The sequence below is a fragment of the Mirounga leonina genome, unplaced genomic scaffold (assembly GCF_011800145.1).
Source record: "Mirounga leonina isolate KUSES-001 unplaced genomic scaffold, KU_Mleo_1.0 Mir_353, whole genome shotgun sequence".
NCBI classification, from domain to species: domain Eukaryota; kingdom Metazoa; phylum Chordata; class Mammalia; order Carnivora; family Phocidae; genus Mirounga; species Mirounga leonina.
The window spans coordinates 2013320-2038744 of NW_023270699.1; the positions used below are offsets into that span (position 1 = coordinate 2013320).

At 56.3% G+C, this 25425-nt stretch overlaps 1 protein-coding gene across 7 annotated transcripts in view; it reads right to left on the reverse strand.

Annotated features, from left to right (window-relative positions):
• The window catches only part of TRPM2 (transient receptor potential cation channel subfamily M member 2), a 55647-nt gene that overhangs the window by 9792 nt on the left and 20430 nt on the right, over window positions 1-25425 (reverse strand). For 4 of the 7 annotated variants that reach the window (XM_035030055.1, XM_035030054.1, XM_035030056.1 and 1 more), the window contains 16 exons: window positions 25075-25275; window positions 21018-21120; window positions 17725-17846; window positions 17180-17533; window positions 14814-14951; window positions 13351-13480; window positions 13053-13198; window positions 12439-12551; window positions 11257-11470; window positions 10442-10560; window positions 9784-9916; window positions 9185-9356; window positions 5095-5278; window positions 3767-3948; window positions 3423-3555; window positions 1698-1785 (listed from right to left, as the gene is read on the reverse strand). In XM_035030055.1, the coding sequence (XP_034885946.1) occupies window positions 1698-1785; window positions 3423-3555; window positions 3767-3948; window positions 5095-5278; window positions 9185-9356; window positions 9784-9916; window positions 10442-10560; window positions 11257-11470; window positions 12439-12551; window positions 13053-13198; window positions 13351-13480; window positions 14814-14951; window positions 17180-17533; window positions 17725-17846; window positions 21018-21120; window positions 25075-25275 (2532 nt within the window). Of the gene's footprint in view, window positions 1-1697; window positions 1786-3422; window positions 3556-3766; window positions 3949-5094; window positions 5279-6883; window positions 6976-7357; window positions 7881-9184; window positions 9357-9783; window positions 9917-10441; window positions 10561-11256; window positions 11471-12438; window positions 12552-13052; window positions 13199-13350; window positions 13481-14813; window positions 14952-17179; window positions 17534-17724; window positions 17847-21017; window positions 21121-25074; window positions 25371-25425 lie in introns of those variants that run through there. The other 3 variants (XM_035030059.1, XM_035030060.1, XM_035030061.1) reach the window with 3 other exon arrangements.

Genomic DNA, 25425 nt, shown 5'->3' on the forward strand with positions numbered 1-25425 from the left:
CTCATAAGAAAGCACAGGTCCTCTGTGCCCCCAGCAAGAGGGGCACAGAAGGGCAGGGACCCAACCTCCACCCTGCCCACCCCTCCTTATCCTGGAGGCTGGAGGCCTCCCTGACTGCCAGCCCCTATCAATGCCTTCATTGCTGTGCTTATTAAACCACACTGTGACAATGGACATTTATGTCTGTGCCCCCCACACTGGAAACCTCTGAGGGGAAGACAATTCCTATTCACCTTGACATTCCTCAGGCCAGCCCTGGATGTGGCACAGAGGAGGAGCACGGGAAATATGAAATGAAGGATGGATAGATGGATGGATGGATGAAAGGATGGATGGATGGATGGATGGATGGATGGATGGATGGAAGGAAGGATGGATGGATGGATGGATGGGGATGGATGGATGGATGAATGGATGATGGATAGAAGGAAGGATGGATGGATGGATGGGGGATGGATGGATGGATGGATGGGGGATGGATGACAGATGGATGGGGGATGGATGGAAGAAAAGATGGATGAAAGGAAGGATGGATGGAAGGAAGGAAGGATAGACAGATGGATGAATGGAAGGAAGGATGGATGGATGGATGGATGGAAGGAAGGATGTATGTATGGATAGATGGGGGATGGATGGATGGAAGGATGGATGGATGGAAGGAAGGATGGAAGGAAGGATGGATGGATGGATGGGGGATGGATGGATGGAAGGATGGATGGATGGAAGGAAGGATGGAAGGAAGGATGGATGGAAGGATGGAAGGAAGGATGTATGTATGGATGGATGGGGGATGGATGGATGGACAGATGGATGGATGGAAGGAAGGACAGATGGATGGAAGGATGGACAGAAAGAAGGACAGAGGGGTGGATGGAAGAATGGATGGATGGAAATGGATGGATGGACAGATGGATGGAAGGATAGATGGATAAATGGATGAATGAATAAATGAATGAATAGATAGATGGGTGGGTGAATGAATGTTCAGAGACCTGAGCCCAGCTAGCCTGCAAAGCTGTTCAGGGCTGCCTGTCTCAGGCCCAGGGCTTGGAGTCCAGTGGATGTGGCCCAACTGGTGGGGGAGCATCAATGTTCGTTGATGGGGGATGAGTGGGGCAGGGGCTGTTCACCTAATGCCAACTGCCTATTGACAATGTCCTTTGAGCTCCCTCTTACAAAAGAACAAGCTCCCTGCGTGCAGAAGCATCCAAACCTTGACCCCACATTCCAACCATCGGGGGCTGGTCTGAGATGTCCACACGCTGCTTTCTGACGTTGCTCCCGACATTCAAACGCATCTTGCATCCCCTGGGACCCTCCCTCCCAGGATCCCCAGGCAGCCTGGGAAAGCAGGCCAGGGCGTCTGTAATTCCCACAGCGTCTGGATGTGGAGTCCTGCAGAGGGGTCATCTCAGAGGACAGCTCTGAGGAGACCAGAGAAGGGGACCAGAGCAGCTCTCTCAGACCAGCCCCTGGTATAGACAACTCCCAGTGCACTGGGGTCGAGCTCAGTGGGAAAGTATTTGACAGAATTTTCTGGAAGACAAAGAAGGCGCTTCTTCCAGTTGGGAACGGTTGTCCCAACATTCCCCAAGTCCTTCTCAGGGTCATTTCCCCAGCATGCTCCTTCTCAAAGAGCGGTGCCCAGGCCTGTCGGAGGCATGACCCAGAAAAGGAGGCCCCGGCCCGGCGCCTACCTGCTCCTCCAGGGAGGACAGTCTCTGCTCCATGGAGCCTGACCGCTTCAGACTTTCCATCTCCAGCAGGTCCACCGCGGTGTTGACCCTGGAAGAGCACACAGCTGAGCCCAGGCCAGGCTCGGGGGCCCGGATGCTGAGGAAACATGGCGCTAGGCTGCAGGGGGAGGTCCCTGCCAGATCCAGCAGCCTGGCCCCTCCTGCCCTTAACTTCAGGCCTCTTCCCCTCTATCTGAAAGTATTTATAACATACATTTCTGTGCAGAATGAGCACTGCCTCCTGCCTCGAAGGGGAAGATCTGGTAGCAAGTGCATTGCCCCCCACCTCACACAGCCATTCTGACTCCTCCCCACGGGAGAGACGCAAGTATGCGAGACGCTCCTTGCCTTGATGGGCCCACAGGCTTCCAGAAGGCGAAGCACAAAGCTCCGAGCTGCTTCTGGGCAGCACTGGGCGGGGGGAGGGGCAGCACTGCTGTTCAGTTTGGTCCTATTTTGCTACAACATGGGAGTTTCAGCAGCTTTGGTCTGCCCCGTTTACAGCAAGTAATTCCAAACATCGTCCAGACTCTCCCGTCTGGCTGTGTGTAGGGCGCCCAGTCCCACCTGCAGGGGACGCTCTCCTGTAAGAGACTTAGCCCCCACTTCAGTGGCCAGTGGGCGCTGAGCTGAGCCCGTGGCCCACTTTGAATGGTTCTCTAGGGAAAGGGGAGGGAAGCGCCTCACTGAGGGCCCAGGCGTTTATTCTTCCTCTCACTACGCGTTCCCTAATCCCACAAAAGCCACAAAACCACTTCCTGCCACATCCCCCATCCAGCCCGTGAATATGCTGCGTGGGTACTGACAGAGTGTCTTTGGACCCCTCTGACTCCCATCACCACGACAAGCTTGTCAGAGACCTCATCAACAGACCCCTTCCCCACTTTGTGGCTCAGCCACAGGGCTGTGGGGCCGTGGCGCACCACGTGGCCTTCCGGGGCCTCAGATCCCTCCCCCGACCCGGGGGGGAAGGTGGCCGGTGCTCCCTCCCGTGTGCTCCGGAAACCACGCCAGGCGATGGCTGTCATCACAGCTCCGTTCACCGAGGAGCCCAGAGACACACAGCAAGGCAGGTGCACGGCTCTGAGGAGAGGTGCGCTCGGGCTCGGCCTGGCTGCAGGGAGCCCACCCCCTGGATGCTCAAGGCCCCAGGACGTCCTTCTCCACACACGGCCCACAGGACCGCACCAGGGACAGGACATAGTTACAGAGCACGTGTCCCCTGCCTCCTCCTGGCCCACGGCAAGGCATACCCTGACCGCAGGACCAACTCCTTCCACCCATCAGGGCTGGGGGTGAGCAGCCCCGACCTTACACCAGAAAGAAGGCGGGAGGGAGGAACTGGGGGCAGGGGGACAATGCTCAGTGAGCCTGAGCTCCAGGTCCGGCCACCACGGCCCCACAGAACCTGCAGCAAGGCTGTGTGCCAATAAGCTCACTGAGCTCACCCCCCAGGCCAAGTGGGCCTCCCCTGCCAGCACCCCTCCTTTAGCCCTATCTGCAGCCCAGGTGACCTTCTCCCACCCCGTGGGGTCCAGTCCTCCTAAGGACCCAGAGGGAAGGCCATGGGTCAGCTGGAGGACACAGGTTTCCCACCCCAGGGGCCTGGCCCAGGTGGGCTATGGCCCCGTGTGACTTGGACCTGCAGGGGTTTCCCCGCCCCCGGGCTGCCCCGGCCTCCCGTACTTATGGCCGATGTCTTGTATCTGCTGTTCGGGCCTCTGCTTCCGCTGGTACTGCTGGTTCTGCAGGTAGTTCTCCTTCAGGTAGATCTCCCAGGACAGAAGGGCGGCCTCCTCGTTCTTCTCCAGCTTGCTCTCTGCAGGGGCGGGTGGGGGCAGATGGAGGGACCGGATCACTGGGGCGGGGGTGGGGGACTGGGAGGGCCCGCGGCGGGGAGGAAGGGCTGGGGCGAGGTCGGAGGCCCATGGAGCTTCCAGGATTCTGGAAGGAGCAACCACCTCCCTACAGGCCCGACTGCACCCAGGACCCGAGACAGTCTGGGGAACGCGGAGGGAGGGCCGGCTCACTGAGCTGCTTGTGCCTCTTGGCGGGTATCTTCAGGATGACCCTCCTGATGAACAGGTGCAGGTGGCTGAGGAGGATGAAGGGGGGCGGCGCGGGGGGCCTGCTGTGGTACTCCTCTATTAGGTCGTGGCGCTGGAACTTCCAGATCTGGTCCGTGTGCTCCTGGACCTGCTGGAACGTGTAGCTGGCAGGAGGCAAGGGGCGCGGGTCACGGAAGGGCTGGCGGGACCCCCAGAATCGCCCACAGCACCCCCTGGGGGGCCTGGGGGCGGCCCGTGGAAAGCAAACACACAGCACCCCAGTGGACAATTCCTGACGCAGACAAAGACCAGCCTCAGGGGCCTGAGCTCCTGGGAGCCGTGGTGAGAATGAAGATCCCTGGATTTCAGATGTTGTAAAACTTGTTAGCGGACAAAACAAGGCAGAGGACTATTGGAAGGTGGACAGGGTCCTGGCATTTGACAAAATCTAAACAGAGATTATCTGTGAATTTGACACACGGAAGGGACAGGATCTTCAAGGGCGGACGTGGCTCATCTCCGCACACTTGTCGTGTAGCCGATGGGCCTTGGCGGGCTGCCCCCCAATGCCAGACGTAGAGAGGCCCCCGAGGGCCGAGAGAGAAAGACACCCATCCAGACCAGGAACACAAGGGACCCTGCACGGCTGACCCACTCGGCTCCTATTGGGGCTTTGTACACGGAGGATGAATACAGGTCATCCCATATCAGAAGAGCCGCTTCCTTAAATGCTGGGACACACTCTTCCACATGCAGAGCCAGGTCCCCTTGCCGCACAGCCCAGCTCCCTTGTTCGCAAAATGAAAGGTCTGCACAGGGGGCGCCCAGGTGCCTCAGTGGGCGAAGCGTCTGCCTCTGGCTCAGGTCATGATCCCGGGGTCCTGGGAGCCTGCTTTTCCCTCTGCCTGCCCCTCGCCCTGCTTGAGCTCTCTCTCTCTCTCTCAAATAAATAAATAAAATCTTTAAAAACAAAATAAATGAAAGCTCTGCCCAGAAAGCTTTCACCCTCTGGATCTTACTCGTTTCCACAAACAATCTGTGACGTAGTGTTTTCTCCACCAGGACAGAAGCTGAGCAAAGCTCGGGCATTTCTGAGAGCCCTGGGTGAGACTCCAAGCTGCGCCCCGATGAGGCTGTGCCCGGGCCCCCAGGAGGCTCACTTCCCCGTGAGTCCCCCGGCCCGCGGGCAGCCCCCGCACAGCAGGGACCAGAGAGGGAGGCCATGTGCCGGGCGGAGTGGGGCAGCTCGCGTCTGGGGCCCCAGGCTCGCTCCATCCCTGCTGGCTGGGCCCCACGCCAGCAGCACTCACTTGAACATGGCAATGAGGAGGTTCAGCAGCAGGATGTTGGTGAAAAGCAGGTAAAGGCAGAGCAGGATGACGGTCAGCCACTCAGGGAAGGCAGGCTCATGCCGGATGGCGTCGCTCTCGGGGCACTTGGGCTTGTAGGGGTCTGTGCCATTGGGGCTGCACTGGTCCAGGCTGAAATTCACACCTGGGGGCAGGGAACAAAGACGCCACACAGAGTCACGAGCGTCCCTTGGGCAGTGAGCACCCCAGGGCCTGGACGCCCCCACAGCTGGCTGCCCTCGCTCCGTCAGACAGAGAGAGGCATCTGTCTGCACCCAAGCGTCCTCTGTGGGCAGGAGGAGGGAGGGACCCCTCCGGACACGTCCTGGGCCCCGGGCAAGAGCCAGCCCCGGGGGGTGATGCCCAGTGCCGTGGGAGAGAATTGGAACCGAGAAACGAACAACTTGCACAACGAGGAAGGAGGCAGGGGAGGGAACCGTGTGGCATGGGCCACGTGCTGACCCACACAACGGGGCGGGGGTCCAAACCGAAGTGCAGTCCCACATTTGGAGCAAAGCGGAGGGTACAGGAGATAATAAAGCATAAAGAGACGTCCCGCTGTGCGTCGAAACACCCCCAAGGAGGCATAGCCTTTGGCAGCTGTTAACGGCAGCTAACCCGGGAAGCGGGGTCACAGCATTATTCTTTATACCCGCTCTGGATTTAACAGTTTTTCAACAATGAGCATGCACTATTTTCTTAAAAACTGGAAGCCTGTACCTCCCACCGCCCTGCGCCCATTTTGCCAATCTCCCTGCCCAACGAGCATGCACTGGTAAGGAGAAGAAAGAGCCCAAATCAATAACATAACCTTCCACTTTAGTAAACTAAAAAAGGGAAAGCAAACTGAACCCAAAAAGGAAGAAAGGAAGAAAGATCAAAATGCAAATAAATAACAGAGAGAATACAAAAAACAATAATCAATAAAAACCAAAATCTGTTTCCTGGAAAAGATTAAGAAGATCACAACCCTTTACCTAGACTTATCAAGGGGAAAAAAGGTTCAAATTGCTCAAGTTATAAACGAAAGAGAGAACATTACTACCAACCCTAAAAAATAAAAAGAACTATAAGGAAATACTACAGAACTGTATGCTAACAAAGTAGATGACTTGGAAAAATGGGCAAACTCCTAGAAAGAGACAAAACACCAGAAGTGACCGAAGAAGAAATGGGAAATACAAACAGACCTATAACAGGCAAAAAGATTGAAGTAATAATTTAAAACTTCACCCAAAGAAGAGTTCAGGCCCAGATGGCTTCCCTGGTGAATTCTACTGAATGTTTGAAGAATTAAAACCAATCCTTCACAAACTTTTCCAAAGTACAAAGCAGGAGGGAACACTGCTAATTCGTCCTATGAGGCTAGTATCACCCTGATACCAAAACCAGACAAAAACAAAACTACAGACCAATGCCCTTTATGAACATAGACGCAAAAACCCTCCCCAAAATGCCAGCAAATTGAATCCAGCAACACATAGAAAGAATTACACACCATGACCGAGTGAGATATATCCCAGGAAGGCAGAGTTGGTTTTACATCTGGAAATCAATTAATATAACACACCATATTAATAGCATGAAGAACAAAAGTCATGTGAACATTTCAACAGATGCAGGAAAAGTGTTTGACAAAATCATATATGCTTTTATAATAAAAGCACTCAAGAAACTAGGGATAGAAAGGTGCTTCTTCACTCTCATGAAGGACGTTTACAAAAAACCCCACAGTGAACATCATACTTACTAATGAAAGACTGAAAGCTTCACCCTCTAAGATCAGGAACAACATAAAAATGTTTGTTCTGGACACTTCTATTCAATGTTGTACCAGGAGTTCTAGCCAGGATAATGAAGCAAGAAAAAGAAATAAATGTATCAGATGGGAAAGGAACAAGTAAAAGCATCTCTATTTGCAGAGGGCATGATCTTGTATATAGTAAATCCCGAGGAACCCACTAAAAAACTATGAGAGCTATAAAGACGTTCAGCATGGTTTCGGGATACAAGATCAACACACAAATATAGCATATTTCTACACACTAGCAATAAACAACCCAAAAATGAAATTAATAAAATAATTCTATTTACAATAACATGAAAAAGAATAAAAATCTTAAGAATAAACTTAAAAGGAGTGTAACTTACACACTGAAAATTATAAAATATTGTTGAAAGAAATTAAAGATCTAAAGAAGCAGAAAGGCCATCCCATGCTCACAGTCAAAATCCTAGATGCCTTTTGGAGAAAGTGAGAAGCTGAATCCAAAATTCATGTGGACCCAAGGAACCCAGAGGCCAAAGCAATCTTGAAAAAGAAGAACAAAGTTGAAGGACTCACGCATCTCTGATTGCGAAACTTACTTCGAAGTTACATTTGCCAAGACCATGTGGTGTTGGCACAAGAACAGACATACAGATCAACAGAATAGGGTTGAGAGTCTATAGATAAACCCTTCCATTAATGGTCAGTTGATTTTTGACAAGGAGGCCAAGACAATTCAATAGGGAGAAATCGTCTTTTCAATACATGGTGCTTGAACAACTGGAAATTTGCATGGCCCTTACCTCACACTGTATAAAAAATTAGTTTAAATAGCTCAAAGGCCAAAAGCAAGAACAAGAGCTATTACTTCAGGAATAACAACACAGACATGAGTCTTCATGACCTTGGGTCAGGCATCAGGTTCTGAGATATGACACCAAAGCACAAATGATAAAAGCAACTGATAAGGTGGACTTCATCAAAGCTAAAAACTTTTGTGCTTTGAAGGACACGATCAAGAAAGTGACAAGCTGACCCACAGAAGAATATATTGGTAAATCATACAGATGAGAAGGAACTGGTGTCCATACGTAGAGAATTCTCGTAACTCAGTAAGAAAGAAAAATAATCCACTTGAGAAATGGGCCAATGAGAGGAGTAGACATTTCTCCAGAGAAGACATCTGAATGGCTCAGGGAGCACATGAAGAGATGCTCCACATCATTCACCATCAGGGAAATGCAAATCAGAGCCACAATGAAATGCACTTCACACCCACTGGGACGGCTAAAAGCAAACAAAGACAATGACAAGCCAGAGAGAATGTGGGAATTGGGGCCCTCATATACGTTGCTGGTGGGGACATAAAATACAGGACAGCTGCCATAGAAAATAGTTTGGCCGGTTCTCAAAAAGTTAAACACAGACTTAGCATACAAACCAAGAGGTATACGTTACAGTTCCAGATATATATCCAAGAGAGGTGAAAACATATGTCCACACAAAAACTTATTTTAAAACATAAATAACTGTTCATAGCAATGTTATTCATAACAGCCAAAAAGTAGAAACAACGCATGTTCACCAACTTATAAATGCATAAACTAAATGTGATCTATCCATACGATGGAATATTATTTAGTAATAAAAAAAGGGAATTAAATACTGATGCAGGCTACCATATGGATGAGTCTTGAAAACGTTACACTAAGAAAAAACAAGAGACAAAGATTACATATTACATTATCTGATTTATATGAAATGTCCAGCAAAGACAAATTGAACAGACAGAAAGTAGATAAGAGGTCACCAATGGTTGGGGGGGATGGGGAGTGACTGCTAATGGGTGTCTTTGGTGGGTGATGCAAATGTTCTAAAATTAGATCCTCTGAATACACTAAAACCCACTAAAGTACACACTTTATACAGGTGAGCTTCACGGTATGTGAATTAGATCTCGATGAAGCTGTTGAAAAGAAAAAACTCCATATACAAAAAGGATTCTCCCCGTCCAGAGGAGGAGGAGGGATAGGGAGGCATGCAGTGTGGGGGAGGGGTGCCAACTGATGCCCCAGAGCCCCAGGCCACATCCTTGGCCCGCCTGGGATCTCAGTATGGCTTGGCTTCGGCTTCGAAGATCCCAACCCCCTCAACCGAACATCACACGCACCTGTCTCTCTGTCATGCAGGCACTTGGGGAGCTGCCCCCCTTGTCCCCCTGTCCCCATCCTTCTGCGAGCTTTGCAGGTGCCCCTGCTGAAGCTGTAACACCCCATGTCCTACCGTCAATGTAAGCTGGCATCTGCCCGAAGATGGTGAGGTACGACTGGTAGATGACCCCCCGAAAGATCCAGTCCACCCGGCTCTCGTTGTGGATGAGGATGGCCTGCTTGGCCACCCCAAAAGACACCACCCACACCGCCAACAGGAAGAGGAAAAAGAAGACGTCCTTCATCTGCAGAGACGGAGGGCCCCAGCTGCAGCCACGTGCACCCACACGTGCCCCCTCCCCCCACACCCAGGTTGTGCGCTCTGCAGTGGTGGGAGGAGCCGCTGATGCCCAGGGCAGGAACACAGGGGCCCACAGACCTGGGCCTGTCCCCATATCCTAACAGGGTGCTGGGCACCACACAATGCATACGAGGGGCTGGATGCGACTGTGACCCACGGAGAGGAGTGACCGGAGCTGTAACAGCAATAAGGAACGAGCTGTGGAGATTAGGGAAGGCTGCCTGGAAGAGGTGACATACAGGCAAGGACCTGAGACAGGCATGCTGGGGTTGGGAGCCCGAGGGCAAAGCAGGGACATGGGAACCTAGTAGTGTGCTCAAGCCCTGGGGCACCTCACTTGCAGCTGGTGCAGGACCTGCTCATCCCCTTACCATCCGCTTCACGATGATTATCTTGGGCCCCAGCGTCTTACTGATGGTAAAAATGTGCATCAGGCGGAGGCAGAACATGATGAAGTCCAGAGAGAGGATGATGCGCCCAGAGTACAGCAGCCCGGGGATGAGCCTGCCCAAGGCAGAATCAAGGACCCCTCAGCTCACCGCTCCCGGAGCCTGCCCCCAGCTGCCTGCTCACCTGCCCGAGCCCACATGTGGCTCTGGAGGCCTCTGGACCCCAAAGTACTAAAAATGGGGTATGAGCTCATGGACCAGAGCTTCCGGGGAGGTGTGTTTTCCAGAAAAGCCTGGGAGCCAGCCTTGGGCAGGGTAGGCAGGCCATGCAGTCCTCTTGGGAGGCAGTGTGGCTGGTCCCTCTTGCTCCTTGGAGAAAGGGACCATGGCAAGGGCGCATGTGGCCCCAGTGGGCAGCGGAGTGGCCGGGGCCACAGCAGGAGATGCTGGGAGGGGCCACTGGGCTGCAGGTGCTCAGCCATCTGAGGGGCAGGGAGCTCTGGCACCTTCCTGCTCTACTCCTCCAGCAGTCCCGGGGTAGGTTCTGCCCACCAGACACAACAGGCAGGTTTGGGGCACCTGAGCCCTCGGGGCTGCAGTCGCAGATGGCGGGGAGGTGCAGGGCAGACAGGCCACTCACCTGCAGGTCAGTCCTGCTACGAAGAGCAGGATGGCACCGATGTCCAGTTTATTCCAGAAGTCACTGAAGTACAGGAGTGCCATCTTCGTCAGCCCAAACTCGTCGGGGTCAGAGAAGAGCTGAGAGGGGACATGGTTAGGGGCCTGGCTGTCGCCACCATCGTCACCTGAGCAGTGAGAACACTCGCTCCTTCCCGGAGAGGGAGGCCAGCCAGGCAGGGCACAGCCTTCCACCGTCCCTGGGCCCCCAGGTGGAGCAGCAACGGGAGACGAGCTCCAGGCAGAGGTGTCGCCAGGCCGCCCTGAGCCCGCCCTGCTCAATTCGCAAATGGCCGTGTTCTTGGGGCCGACTGTCCTCTCTGTCAGCAGCCAGCCAGCTCCCACCGGACCCCTGGTCCCCTGCTTCCACGGCAGCCCCAAGAGGGGTGGGGACCGTGGCAGCCCTGGACCCTGGCAGCTGGGCGGGTCCCTTCTGGAGATGGTCAGACTCAGGGAGGAGGGTACATGTGACCCCCATTCTGGGGCTGCCACCTTTGAGGCCAGGGCTTCGTCCCCGGGAGAGGGTCTGGCCTCAGGAGGCGGCACAGCCAGAGGAAAGCTGGGAGAGGCCAGGGGGACAGCGTTGCCTCCCGCACCAGCCTCCCAGGAGTTCTGAGGCCGCCCCGGGCCCTGGCAGCGGCGCCTGGGCGCCTGTGGGCCCACCCACGGAAGTGACCGGCTGCAGGTCCCGGGGCCAGGTGCTCCCAGATGGGGGCGGGGACCAGAGGACAATCCACGCGGGCTGGGGATATGGGGAAGGGGGCCGGGGGGGCGCACCTGCCGCAGCTCCTCACACACCAGGGAGAAGAGCCAGAAGTAGATGAGGTACTCGCACCATGAGGGTGTGGGCTGGAAGTCCACCATGAGCACGTAGGCGAAGAGGCACAGGAAGGCAAAGTAGGACAGGATGTTGAGGTGGAAGATGACCACGGGCGCGTTGAAGAAGGCGCGGACGCGGAGCAGGCCCCTTCTGGCCTGCAGCTTCCTCTCCCTGCAAGGCAGACACCAGGGGGAGGGGGGGATGGCAAGACTGTGAGGGGCCTGAGAGCCCGAAGGACCACTGCCTCCCCCAAGGAGTGGGGCCAAAGTGCTCATGTGCTCACATCACATGACAGAGACAGAAGCACTAGGACAGACGCTGTCCATGCAGCCCACGGACCCTGCATAGGCAGCCACGTAGAGGGCTCCACCAGACGGCTCCATGTAAGGGAAGACCCTGAAAGAGCCCTTTGGCTCTGGTTTTGTTAGGACTGAAACGAAATGCTTGGCTAGTGGGTGCTCAGCGCAGGGCAGGAGCTCAGTGTAAAGTAGGTGCTCAGGGCAGGGCAGGTGGGCAGGGAGGGTAGGTGGGCAGGGAGGGCAGGTGGGCAGGGCAGGGTGAGTGCTCAGGGCAGAGCAGGTGCTCAGGGAGGGCAGGTGGACAAGGCAGGGTGAGTGCTCAGGGTAGGGCAGGTACTCAGGGCAGGGCAGGTGGGCAGGGAGGGCAGGTGCTCAGGGCAGGGCAGGTGGGCAGGGCGGGGTGAGTGCTCAGAGTAGGGCAGGTGCTCAGGGGAGGGTGAGTGCTCAGGGCAGGGCAGGTGCTCAGAGCAGGGCAGGTGCTCAGTGTAAAGTAGGTGCTCAGGGCAGGGCAGGTGCTCAGGGCAGGGCAGGTGGGCGGGCAGGGTGAGTGCTCAGGGAAGGGCAGGTGCTCAGGACAGGGCAGGTGGGCAGGGAGGGCAGGTGCTCAAGGCAGAGCAGGTGCTTAAGTCAGGTGAGTGACAACGCAGGGCAGGTGCTCAGCCCACAGTGGGTGCTTCACACAGGTGGGGACCCTCCCTCTGCCTCCCGCCCGCATGCCTCTCCCGCTGTAGGACCCAGGGGCAGCCATGAGGACAGGCATGACTTGCCCCCTGCAAGCACAATGGGAAAGGACGGTCTGAGGCCCCGGCCCCTGCCCACAGCCCAGCAGCCACCTGGTACCTGAAGGAGATGAGGCTGGTATAGAGCAGCGGGAAGGCCAGCATACACAGGATCACCCGCCAGAGCCCGTTGTCCACGCAGAGCTGGCCCCACCACACCTTGGTTAGAAAGGCCTGTGGACAGAGGATGCAGCTTCAGAATAGTGGGCGACCCTGGACCCCACCCCTGAGGGTGAAGGATGGGTCTGCTCCGTGCGAAGTGCCTGCATGCTCCCTAGCACAGTGCTCTGATCCCCCCCCCCCCAGGCCACACCGTGTGGTGGGCAGTGCAGGACAGACCCCATCATCTGCCGGCTGAGGAAGAGGCTCGCGGTGGGCAGGGCCCGGCCAATCTTTCCCAGGGGAACGGGCTGGGGCCACCCGGAGGACTGCAGGCTCCCAGTTAGAACACCCCTGTAGGGATGAGCCTTCACAACCCACCACCCACTCTCTCTTAGCGTCAGTTTCCTGACCTGCAAAACGGGAGGGGAGCACACGACCAAGGGCCAGGCCCTGTCCCCGGGACCCTGGGCAGCCGCAATGCAGGGACCTGTGTGCCTGAAGGTGAGCGAGAGGCTGCCTCGGCGCCCACAGCCCACAGGCAGCTCTTCCTGGAAGCGAGCCTCAGAAGGTCACCTGGATGCCTCCGTGAGACACGAACTTCATGTCCTTGGCCTGCAGGGCCAGCTGCAGGCAGGTGGTCTTCCCCCAGGCCTCCGACACACGGGTGAGCAGTTTCTGCGCTCTTTCCTCGTCCTTCCGGTGGCACTCGGTGAACACCCCTGGCGGAAGGAAGATCCATGATCAACCTGGGGACAGCATCCGGGAGTGGCTCCTCCAGATGCCACGGTCCGAGCAGGACCAGGGATGAGGACCCTGGGGCGATATGTGAGGAGTTGAGCTGTGGTCCAAGGCCACCACCCCATGAACTCACCGATGGCTCTGTGTTCATACTCATCAGCGAGCACCAGCATCCCCTCCAAGCTCTCCGTGTCCTCCTCCTCCTTGGACAGCTCCTTTAGGATCTTGCTGCAGGCCAAGGCTGCCACAATGCAGTCCTGGCTCTGGGCACCAGGGAAGCTACTGTGAGGACCTGGACGGTCCAGCCCAGGAACCCCAGTCACACTGCCCGGGGGTGATGAGAACAGAGGCCTCACGACAGTGTGGGCCACTACGTGATTACTTGTGCCCCTGTCCACATAAACCACTTGGGTCACCCCAAATCAGTAGGTGAGCCTGAGCTGGTGGCCCAGTCTCCTGCACTGGCCAGTGGGAGGGGTCTGCTTGCCCACCCAGAGCACAGCCCAGACAGCATGAGTCCCAGCACTGCCTGGGCATCTGGTCAACCCCAGGCACGGGGCTAAAGGACAAAAACGGGACCAGGTCCACACAAGTCCCCCTCAGGCTCTAGCCACCCCGCCTCAGTGGCACTGCCAGTCCCAGGCACCAAGGATGCTGAGAAAATCTCAGGGAAGCCTCTCAAAGCACAGCCCAGAGGCACTGTCTGGCCCACAACAAGGGGCCGGTGGCAGAGCCTGGAAATCGTTGGTCCTCCCATGCACTGAGCCCCACAGAGCACACCCGAGGCCACAGTCAGGCCTAGCTCTGCCGCTGACCCACCACATGCCTTGGGAAAGGACAAACCTCCCAGAACCATGGAGAGGGTGGAAGCCACCGAAGCCTCTCTGCTGGTGACACTGGGGAGGGGGCCAATTCCATAAAAGCAATTTGGAAATGCCAACACTGAGAAGTAGGGGACTTCTCTGAGAAAAAAATTACACTTTAATTTACCTTTAAGAAGAGAATCTGCTTGAAGTAAAGGAAAACCACGTGTGGGGGACTTGAGCCTGGCACGTCCTCCATCATGACCATGAAGCTGCCCACAGTCTAGTGATGAGGGAGCTGAGGGCCGATGTGCCCAAAGAGCTCACAAAGGGGCTCAGGGCAGATACATCAGGGGCTTGCTCCCCATCTGAGTAACAAACTGTCTCTGTTGAGATCCCTAATGGTCAGTGGAAGGAGATGCAGCCCCTCCAGGGATGTCACCTTCTGCAGAGTCTCTACTGAGCAGGTCGGCCATGGCACAGGGGCCGACTCACCAGAACCCACCTGTGTCGCCATGGAGGTTGGCTCCACCCAGCTGTGCCTGCATGCTGAGCCTCCGCCCTGGACAGCACACCTTCTTAAAATTCTTTCCTTGCCTGAGCCAAGCTCTCTGTTCTCCAACACTGGGCACTCTGGGTCCCTTCTGGGGTCATGGACACCCACTGCTCTCCCTCCAAGGTCACGTGCTCCTCTACCTGCTGTTGGTCCTGGGCTTTCTGGCCACACTCCCTGGCTGGAGCCCTGTTACCTGTCCACACATGGTCATGCATCTTGAGAAACAGGTCTAGTTACCTGCGCCCAGATGATTTCTGCCAGCTCCCGACGGTTCTGGATGATGGCCCAAATGAGAAGATCACGGATTGGGTCCATGGTGAAGGGCACATGTCCTGGTGAATGCTTGTGGAGGGACCGGAGACTCACTCCCTGCATCTGGTGAGCAGTGGACATTCAGAAACTCTCCTAGGTTCCCACTAGCGTCAGTATCCCTGGGTGGGCCTGTTGAGGGTGCAGGTCCTGAGCCCAGCTCCACACCTTCCCAGAACCACTGTCCCTAGAGGCTGAGCCCCCCCACACCTTTCCAGAACTACTATCCCTGGAGGGTGAGCCCTGCAACTTGCATTTTCAACAACACCTTAGACCAATTTCATGCATACTGGAGTTTTAAAACCGTCACTCTGGAGACACGTAGAAACATTCAGAAAGTGGACTACCCAGATAATTCCTTTGCCAACAATTGTAGCCTCTTATTTACACAACAGGCACCTCGAGTTTCCTTAATCTTATCTGATGGCATCAAAGCCTTTCTGTGATGTCAACTTCTAGTACAGAGTCTGTTCTAGATTCATGGCTGTGAGCTCCTCAAGGGAATCTACACAGTGTCTCCTGCAGAGAAGGCCAATAAGAAAGAGCCGAACAGACAATGATTACATGTGACCAGGAGGGCACCTTGCCCCCAGACACACTCAATTCACACAGTGATGCAGGAATCCAGGTTCCTGGCCCATCAATCAGTAAACACCTACTCAGACAGTCTGGAAACAATTTCCAGAAGTGAGAACACATTTCCCACACAACACACAAGATTCCACTTTCTTTAAGAAATTTTAGAAATTTCTTGAAGGCTTGTCTTTATATTAGAAGAAATTAGTTGACAAACCAAATAAATTACAGACATGGTTAACTATGAGCTTCCACTTTGGACCTTTTTAAAGGGTATCTTAAATACAATGGAATCAAGAAGAGCAGAATTGTGAATATACAAAACCAAGCCACAACAACATCTTTCTCAGGAGGGGTCAGACAGAGCTCATCCGAGACAATGGATGAATTTGAAAACCTGAAGGAATGGGATAATTTTCTACCAAAAAAACCCCCCCAAAACAACAACTACAAACCAAATCTGATTGTAGAACACATAGAAAACCTAAACCAAGAAATTATCAGAAAAGAAACTGGAGAAAGTTCTCAGAGCTACTACCCAAAAAGGCACTGAGCCCTGATGGACTCATAGGAGAGCCTGCCGAGCTTATAAGAACAAAGAATTCCAGCCACATAGAATGTTCCAGAGCAAAGAAATAAGGAAGGTTTCCCAATGGTTTTCCCAAGGATAACATAAAGCTGATACCGGAACCTGACAAAGATAGCCCCCAAAATAAAACTACAATCAAAGGCTCAAAGATTCTGATGCAAAAACCATGAAAATATTGGCAACATAATCCAGCATCATACTAAACACATGTTCCGCTGCAATCAAGTTGAGATTAAAACAGGAATAAAAATGTTTTGCTATCAGGAAATCTATTAAAATAATTCAGCAAATTCATAGGTTAACAAAGAAGAGCAGTTCAAATTCTCAAAACGCACCTGACAAAACTCAGCACTTGGGCTTCGTTTGTGAAAGCTTCAAGAACCGGGGAGGTGGATACTCGCTAACATAACACTTAGTGCTGAGATGCTGCAGGATTCCCATCAAATATGGATAGAGACTAGAAAAGGACTTCTCCCGCAGTGCAGTGCACGTGCTGGGTACCCTCACGGTGATGCGGTGGAATCCTGCTGACCTGACCACATGGTGGCCAGGACTGGAGTTCATGGCATGAGGGGGACCATTTTCCCCACATAACCTTTTGTACCATTTGAAATTTTTAGAAAGGGAGAACTATGGACTGAAATGCGTCCCCAGAATTTGTATGTTGAAGCCCCAGCTCCTAAAGTGACTATATTTGGAGACAGGGTGTCTAAGGAGGTGATTAGGGCCATAGGTTGTGGCCCTGCTTTGATAGGACTGGTGTCCCTATAAGAAGAAAGGACACCATTGCTCTCTGTATCTCTCTGCGTGCCCACGGAACAAAGACCACGTGTGGACGTGGCAAGAAGGCGGCCATCCTCAAGCCAGGAAGAGAGGCCCCACTGGAAACCAACCCCGCTGATGTCTCGACCTCGGACTTAGCCTCCAGCCTGTGAGAGACTAAATGTCTGTTGTTTAAGCCGCCTGGGCTATGGTATCTTGTGATGGCGGCCCCGACAGACCAAGATAGGGATTGTATTTCTTTCCAATAACAATAAAAGATTATTTCTTTAAACAGAAGCGCTAAGAACCTAGCAGCGGCCCAGCACCCAGGCCAGGCAGGGCGGGGAGCCCCGTCACCAGCACGCACATTGAGCTTGACGTTTGGCACGGGGAGCAGGAGATGGGGCCGATCGCCCGTCCGGGGCCGGGGGTAGAGCGGCTGCGTGAAGTCCCCCAGGAGCTCGCGGAGCACCTGGGCCACGTGGTGCATCTGCACGCGGGGGGCCGTGGGCCTGGACGCCGGCCGCTCGGGCTCCTCGGCCAGCACCTTCTGCAGCTTGCTGTGGAACAGGCAGGAGGGGTCCAGGTGCTGGTATAAGTAGAGCAGGGTGTCCCAGGTCACGAACTCCTTCAGCCGCACCCCATTCTCCAGGAAGAGCTTCACAAACTCGGGCTTGTTGGAAATGAGGGCGGCCATCATCACGGGGTGCAGCTCTGAAGGCTGAGAGAGAGCAGCATGGGGGGCACGCCTCGCACACCCTGATCGCGGTGTGTCCGATTCGGGAAGGGAGGAAGTGACCAGGGTGCTCTCCACCAGCACGAGGCTGGGGTCTAGACAGAGGCCACCCTCAGGGCCTGTCCTTGCTCCTGCCGGCCAACAAGGCCGTCCGCAGGGCCTCCCAGGAGCCCTACCTTCCACTGCCGCTCGTCAGAGAAGATCTCGCTCCGGGCGATGTCCACGCGGTTCCACGCCACCGCCAACTTCAGCTGGTGGCCCCAGTTCTCGTGGCCAAAGTAGTCATGGCTCCGAGAGGCTGCAGGCAAAAGGCACTCATGTCAGGGGGCTTTGGTCTGGGCCTCAAAGCCACTTCCCTGCATCCGACAAAGTCAGACAGGGAGGCACCTGTCACCAAGCCTGGTCCTCCGACTTCGACCGAAGAGCGTGCCCAGCAGCAAAATCCGCCCCCGTGAAGGCGCTTTTCCTTTCAGCGCTGGAATCAGAGACTCTCCGGGTTTGGGGCATCGCTTGGGCTCACCCCTGCCCCCTGCCTGGTCAAGCCCCTTGTCCCCCAGGCTTCAAGAAAACACCGTCTTGGACAGACAGGCGTTTCTGAAGGAGCATTCGGAAGTGACAGCTGCACATGCAGTCCGTTCCCTTTCCCGCCTTCAGTGCAAAACCAGAGTTCGGCCAGGCTCTCACCGCGGGCACTCTGCCAACCAGTTCCTGCTCTCTCTTGCTGGCGTTGCGCACTAAATCCCGGGTGCTTACTTGGGGAAGGAAACAGCAACTTCGACCCTTTCTCACACCACACACTGCAGAAGCCAGCGTGAGGCGCAGTGCGGAGACGCGAGCAGAAGGCTGTGCCCGCAGCGAGGCCGCCTGAAGCCTGCAGCCATGGGCGCGGGGGTTTCTCGGGGGCGGGGAACATGAGCCACACGCGACAAAACGGATCGATCACGCTCCGGTGAAACCTAAGCCTTCCGCTCGCCAAGGACACCTTGAAGGAGCTAGGAAACGGGGCCAGGGCCCAAGAGAAAACAGCCCCAGGGCATGTATCAGACAGAGGCCCAGTTTCCGACTGCATCGAGAACTCTTACGACTCAACAACGAGACGACCAACAACCCAATAAACGCGGACAGAAGACCTGAAAGACCTGTCACCAGGATGATACGTACACGGCCAACAAGCCCAGGATGTCGCCGGCCATCGGGGAGACGCGAATTCAGACCACACTGAGCTGTCACCTCACACCCCTCAGACGGCGACCGCACCGAGGGACGGTGAAGACGCCGAGCCGCTAGAGGCCGCGTCCACGCCTGGCGGCGGGGTAAAGGGGTGTGATCTCGTTGGAAAGCAGTTTGGCGGTTTCTTATCGAGTTAAACATACGCTTACCATAAAGAACCAGTAATTCCTCCCCGAGATGTGGACCCAAGAGAAACGAGAACAAATAGCAGCTTTATTTATAAGAGCCCCACGCTGGAGGCAGCCTGCGTGTCCAGCAGCACATGCACTGGAAAACGAGCCCTGGAGGACTGCTCGCAGCAGAAAGGAACAGAGTTCTGGGACGTGCGACAACGCGGAAAAGTCTCCAAGATGTTGCGCTGAGCCCGAGAAGCGGGACAGAAAGGAGTACTGCGTGTGGTTCCATTTATGTGAGGCTCTGTCATGGGGATAAGCCCGCCTATCAGGACAGAAAGCAGAGAAGTGGTCGCCTGAAGCACAGAGGCACAGGGAGCTTTCAGGGGCGGGGGCGGGGGGGGGATCGTGTCCCGCGTCTGGATTGGATGGGTGCACGGGGGGGACATACCTGTTAAAATGCACGTAGCAGTAAACCCAGGACGGGGGACTTTAACTGTATATAAGCCGTACCTCAATAAAGGTGATTTTTAAAAGGGGTTGTCATTGAAAAACCATACATATGTGTGTATTTCTATTTTTTCATATATACTCACATAATAAAGGGAGAGTCCCTTTCGCCCAGAGTCCCACTGCCTTTCTCCTGAGCAACGAATTACAACCAATTACTCTGTGTTGCTTCCAGAAATAAATGCGGCCTCTGTCTCTCCCCCATGACCCGCTCTCCCCCCGGGCTGGGACTCGGGAGGCACCGTCCATGGATGCTGCCCAACACAAGCTAAGGCCAAACAAGCTTTCCCTAACTCCTCACGGAGGGTGACCTACCTCTAAAGGGCACCGCCTTAAATGTGCAGCTCAGCGACTCCGGCTGACGTCTACACCTGTGTCCACCACCAGGATCGAGAAATGGAACTTTCCACCACCCCAGAGGCACCGGCCCACCCTCCCGGCTCGGCGCGGGCCCCAGCAGAAACCACGATCCACAGCGCTGGCCTCACTGGGTCTTGGATGCCCGAGAGCACACTTGAGAGCAGACGTTGGGGTCCATCCTGGCCGTGGGCAAGGGGTCCTTCCCTCTGCAGCGTTATGCACAGATGGCCACACCCAGGGCCCCAGGGCCCCCCTTCACCGCCTTCGAGGGCATTTCCCCGGACGCGGGCGGCCTGGTGTCCCTCTTCTGGCTCCTTCGGCCACCTCACAGAAGGCTAGGAAGGGACAGACGCCCTCACGGCCCCGTCCTTGAACAGGAAGGTCAGGCGCCGCAAAGTGAGACTGTCGACCCCCTGCCATCACACAGACATTCACGCCGGCTTTTCCGGCCCCCCGTGCCCTTGCTGGTGGGGGTCTGTGGGGTCCGAGGGGTCCACCTCCTGCTCTGCCACACGGTCAGCCTCCACAGTTGCTCTGATTCTATTCAGCCGGCTCCTCCCGGCTCTTCTGTCTCCCTGGACAGAGGTCTTGACGTGGGGGCCCTGGTCCTGGTTTTAACCATCTCGCTGATTGGGAGGTTTTATGTCAGGAAGAGGTCGCAGAACAAAGCCGGGTTTGAGCCTCTCCCACCAGAGCTTCCTGCCCTGTCGCCCGGCTCTGCCTGGGCCGCGTCCCTGGAGGGTGAGGGGCAGCCGGCGGGCAGAACATCAGCTCGTCTGCAGCCCTGTCGGAGCCAGTCGAGGGACGGGGGCATCTGTCTTCCCCCAGGAGGGGGAGGGGGGGCAGCGTGGGGCAGAGAGCAGGCCAAGGGGTTGGCCCAAGCCCGGCCACCGCGGGAGCTTTAGTGTCTGGGGGGTCCCTGCTGCATGTGAGGACGCATGGGAGGTCAGGGGCAGGCCTTCCGAGACCTGGAATCGTATGTGCAGCTGTGACGACCGTGGGGGGCACCTTAGTGCAGGTGTCCTCGGGTTCCCGTGAAGCAGAGAAGTTGCAGAAAGGAGCCCGAAACCCCAACACCGGCCGCAGGGCACCCCCCGCCTGGCAGGAGAGTGAGGTGGGCCCCAGCACGGTCCCCCACCAGCTGCCCTCTGACCAGCACGTCTGACCCAGGGGTCGGTTTTTGGCTCATGCAAACTCAGGGTCCTGAGCCCCCTCGTTCTGCTTCTCCCTCTCGCCCCACCTTGCCTGACTCTCACCTTTCAGCAAGGCCTGCAGGATGGCCACGTCCACGTCCTGCTGGCCATCCTTGCCTTCCCGGAAGATGGTCAGCAGCTGCCGCCTCCGGACGATGTCTTGGATCTGCAATGGACATTGCCCGAGTGAGGTTTGGGGTGACACGCAGGCCCCCTGCCTCCTCAAAGGGCACCTGCAGAATCGAGACCCCAGACACACAGCCGAGCCCAGGCGTGAGTCCTGCCTGCCGGTGTGGCCTGGGCCAGCCCCTCGCCTCCGTACGCCCCCAGTGGTGAAGATGAAGGCACGTAAGGACCAAATATGCAATATTCGTGAGTGGTCTGCCGGTGGAAACACAACCCAAGTGTAAGGAATTTCACACCGGCATGAGACTGTGTGCTGAATGCCGGACACCGCTGAACTTGAGACTTCTCCCCCAGTCCTCCTGCCTGGGCCCTGCCACTCCTCACCTTGCCTACCTACCTACCTGCCCGCCCACCAGCCATCCAGTCATCCACCCACCCACCCACCTGTCCACGTACCTATCTATCTGCTCATCCTACCTACCTACCTACCTGCCCGTCTGTCTATCCAGCCACCTACTATATCCGTTTGTCTGTCCATCCGTCCATCCATCCGTCGTCCATCCATCCATGTACCTATCACCCATCTATCTATCACATCTAAGCCTGCTGCCAGGCACTGCTCCCCATCGGCCCTTCACCCTGAGGCCAGGGTGAGTCTTTTTTTTTTTTAAAGATTTTATTTATTTATTCATGAGAGACAGAGAAAGAGAGGCAGAGGGAGAAGCAGGCTCCCAAGAAGCAGGGAGCCCGATGTGGGACTTGATCCCAGGATCCTGGGATCATGACCTGAGCCGAAGGCAGACGCTTAACCATCTGAGCCACCCAGGCGCTCCAGGGTGAGTCTTTCACAAGCACATCATACCGCACCTCCCACGGGCCTCCGGCCTCTCTCCCTAGCTCCCTAGTCGGCCACGCCCAGCCTTGCCCACCCTATCCACCCCCACCCCAGCCTGGCCCCCTCCCCACCTAGAGGGCGGCCTCACTCGCCCCACCTCCACCTCTAAGACCCCAACTTTCCCCATCCTTCAGGTCCACCTTTTGCGCCGACTCTAAAATACCCCCCGTCTCCCTGCCCAGGCCCCCCACCCCCAGCTGAAATCATGTCTCCTGAGTTTAGGCCCTGAGCTGAGTGGGAGCAGCTGCCAGCGTTTGAGCTTATGCATGCGGACACAGTACCAAGCACTTTGTGTAGATACTCGCTGTCTGTTCTCTGAGCTTAAGCGATAATTATCCCTATTTTTTTATTATTATTATTTTTTAAAGATTTTATTTATTTGAGAGATAGAGAGCACATGAGAGGGGGGAGGGTCAGAGGGAGAAGCAGACTCCCTGCCGAGCAGGGAGCCCGATGCGGGACTCGATCCTGGGACTCCAGGATCATGACCTGAGCCGAAGGCAGTCGCTTAACCAACTGAGCCACCCAGGCGCCCGATAATTATCCCTATTTTAAGGACAAGAAAAGCAATGCTCAGAGAGAGCAAACAATTCCCTTTTGACACACAGCTCTCTGGTGTTGGCTGCAAGCCCCCGCAATGAGCAACCCCTCATCACGGTGGATGTCTATGCCCACCCGCGGCAGCATCGGAGGGAACAAGACCCTCCTATTCATCCCAGACACCACCCACAGTGTAGACCAACGCTCTGAGGTTTGTTGAATGAATAGCGGATCGGGACTCTGTAGCCGAGGGTCCCCCCCCTCCTCCGAACCAGAATGACAATGAATGGCAAGACTTGAAATGGATTCGTACGAGACCTTTTTTAGGACTTTGAGTCAGCCACGGAGAATGGATTCAAACAGGCAACTTTTGACAATAGTGAGTTAGTTTCAGTTCGAAGAATTGCCTGAATAATTTATAAAGTAACTGGAGAAAGGCCCCAGGGCGTGCCCACCAACGCCCAATGGCGCCATCGGGAGCCGAGCTGACGCTCACAGCCGGACTTCAGCGTCTTCACAGACTGAGCCGGCGCTCAGGGCGAAACCATCTCACGGAACATCCGGATCTAACGCGGTCACTCAGAGACCGCAGCATGCACACGAGAACGGGGTCACTGTGCCATCCACAAAGCCCCGAAAACCTACGCCTGCCCCCTCCAGAGTGAGCCCCTGCTGCCCCCACTAGGCCCAGCCCCTCCCAAACCCACATCCCCCCTCCACCTGGCCGACCACGGCTGTCCCTGTGGTCCTGGCTGCTGGGCACAGATTGTCCGCATGGCTCGAAATTAGACATGGTCAGAGGAGCTAAGCTGATCTACAGACGTGCCCCGAAAAGCATCTGTCAGGCGCTTAAAACTTTGGATTTGCAGGAGTTTTTTCAACCCGGCTTGCTGTTCACACACCTCAGTGAAGCACAGAGACTGAGCTCCTTGCTGGGGAAACCGAGGACCTGAGAAGCACCAAGAATGCAGCTGTGAAACAGAGGTCAGGTGACCTCAGACAGATGGGCCCTGAGCCCCCAGGTTCAGAGAGCAGCAGGGACAGCAGGGTCCGAGTGACCACCAGAGTGGGAGGTGCTGGGGGCTCCCCGCTCGAGCTCCCCCAGGCTGGCCAGGGCTGCGTGTGCCAGCAAGGGCCGACCCGGCCACACTCCTTCTCGCTCACCGCCCCCCCCGGCAGGCTGCGGTCCTTCCACAGAGCTCACGGGGGCCACCCAAAGTCTGCTCTGGGGACACAGCCACTTCTGAGGCCCACTGCAAACGCTGCAGTTCTCCCAACGGAGCCAGACAGCCTCCGGGCATCTGTGAGCATCAGGGGAAGAGTCCTTGCTCCATTCCTGCACTAACTCCCCCCACCCCCCACCCCCTGCCTGCGAGGACCCCCGCTCTGAGAGATCACGGGGCGCCCGTGAGGCTCACAGCTCCGGAGCTGAGGACAGGAGCAGAAAGTGGGGCCCCCCAGCCCCCAGCCTGCCCACAGCCGGAGCAGCCCCCCTTTCCTCCCGAGCTTAGGGACGCTCCAGAAAATCTTTGCAGTCTGGCAGCTAGCTGCAGGGAGGGGAGGGGGGCTCTGCGTTCAGCCAACAGTGAGGAACCAACGTTCATCTCTTAGTTTCAACAGTGCGCCGCTCCTCTGCAGGATGTGGGCATCAGGAGAGGTTGGGTGAAGCGTGGATAGAAACCCTCTATCTTGGCAACTATCCTACAAAGCTAAAAGTATTCCAGGACAAAAAGAGCGCGAGAGCAGGACCAGGGCCCTGGAAAGAGGCTGAGCCCAGCAGCTGAGGGCCAGGCCCATCCCTCCTGGGGCGTGTGCCCGAGGTGTTAGCTGCGGGTTCGTGTCCCCAAACTCCTGGTGTCCACTCAGGATGTCCTGCCATGGTGCCCCTGCGGGGGGCCTCCTGGAGAGCAGGGGGATCCCCTGGAACGCTCCCTGCACCTGCAGATCCCCAGGAAGGGCCCCCATCTGCAGATGCCTCTAGCTGAGGGGTGCCCATGAAGCCCCTTCCAGATGCCACACGGGCCCCTCTCCCCTTACCTGCCTCCCTGGCTTGCCAGTCCTCAAACGCCTCCATTCATCTGCCCGGGGGCGGGGGGGGCAGGGCTGAGCTTGCCAGGCTTGCAGGCTGGGCCTGACCCTGCCGCCCGTGGCTGTCACCTGGAGCGCCCCTGTGGCCTGGATCTCGGCTCTCCAGCCCTCTGCCCCCGCCCTGGCCTCCGCGGCAGCCTCCTGCCCCCAACCCAGCAGGCCCCTCTTCTGAAGCAGCTGTGTGGTCAGCCCCCAATGTTCCCCAGCATAGGCCTGAACTTCGGGGGGCAAGAGATTCAACACGTGCCCACCCTCGGCAGGACAGTGTGTGGCCTCCGCTGAAGGCTTCCCAACCCACCCTGGGCCCCCTGCCTGCCCGGCACGAAGCCCCCACCCTCCAAAGTGCATGCCATGCCCCCGCCAGGCCCACTGGGGTCTCCGTTTCTGGGCTGCAGCCCCGGTCCTGTTTCCAGGCTAATGGCGTCTGGGAGCTGGCTGCACACCTCCCGACCCACAGGCCCGTCTGCTCGCCTTTTTGGTCCACTCGACAATCCTGCTCTCGCTGAGGGTCTCAAACATCTCCTGGAAGAACACACTGAGCTTCTGCTGAATCTTGGAAATGGTGATCTCGGATATGGGCAGGCTGGCCACCTGGGCAATGACGTCGGCCACGCGGCCCGAGCCCTCCACGACCACGCAGGGGGTGCCATTGGTGATGGCGTTGTAGATGGTCTGCAAGGCAAGGGCCCCCTGTGAGCCCCGCGCTGACTCTCCCCGAACCGGGGACTTCTCCGGCAGCATGGCTCGGTATCAGAGCTAAGGCACTCCTGCGAAACGTACCGAAAACATTGAGTTTGGTAGCATTCCCCTGCCCAGAGGGCA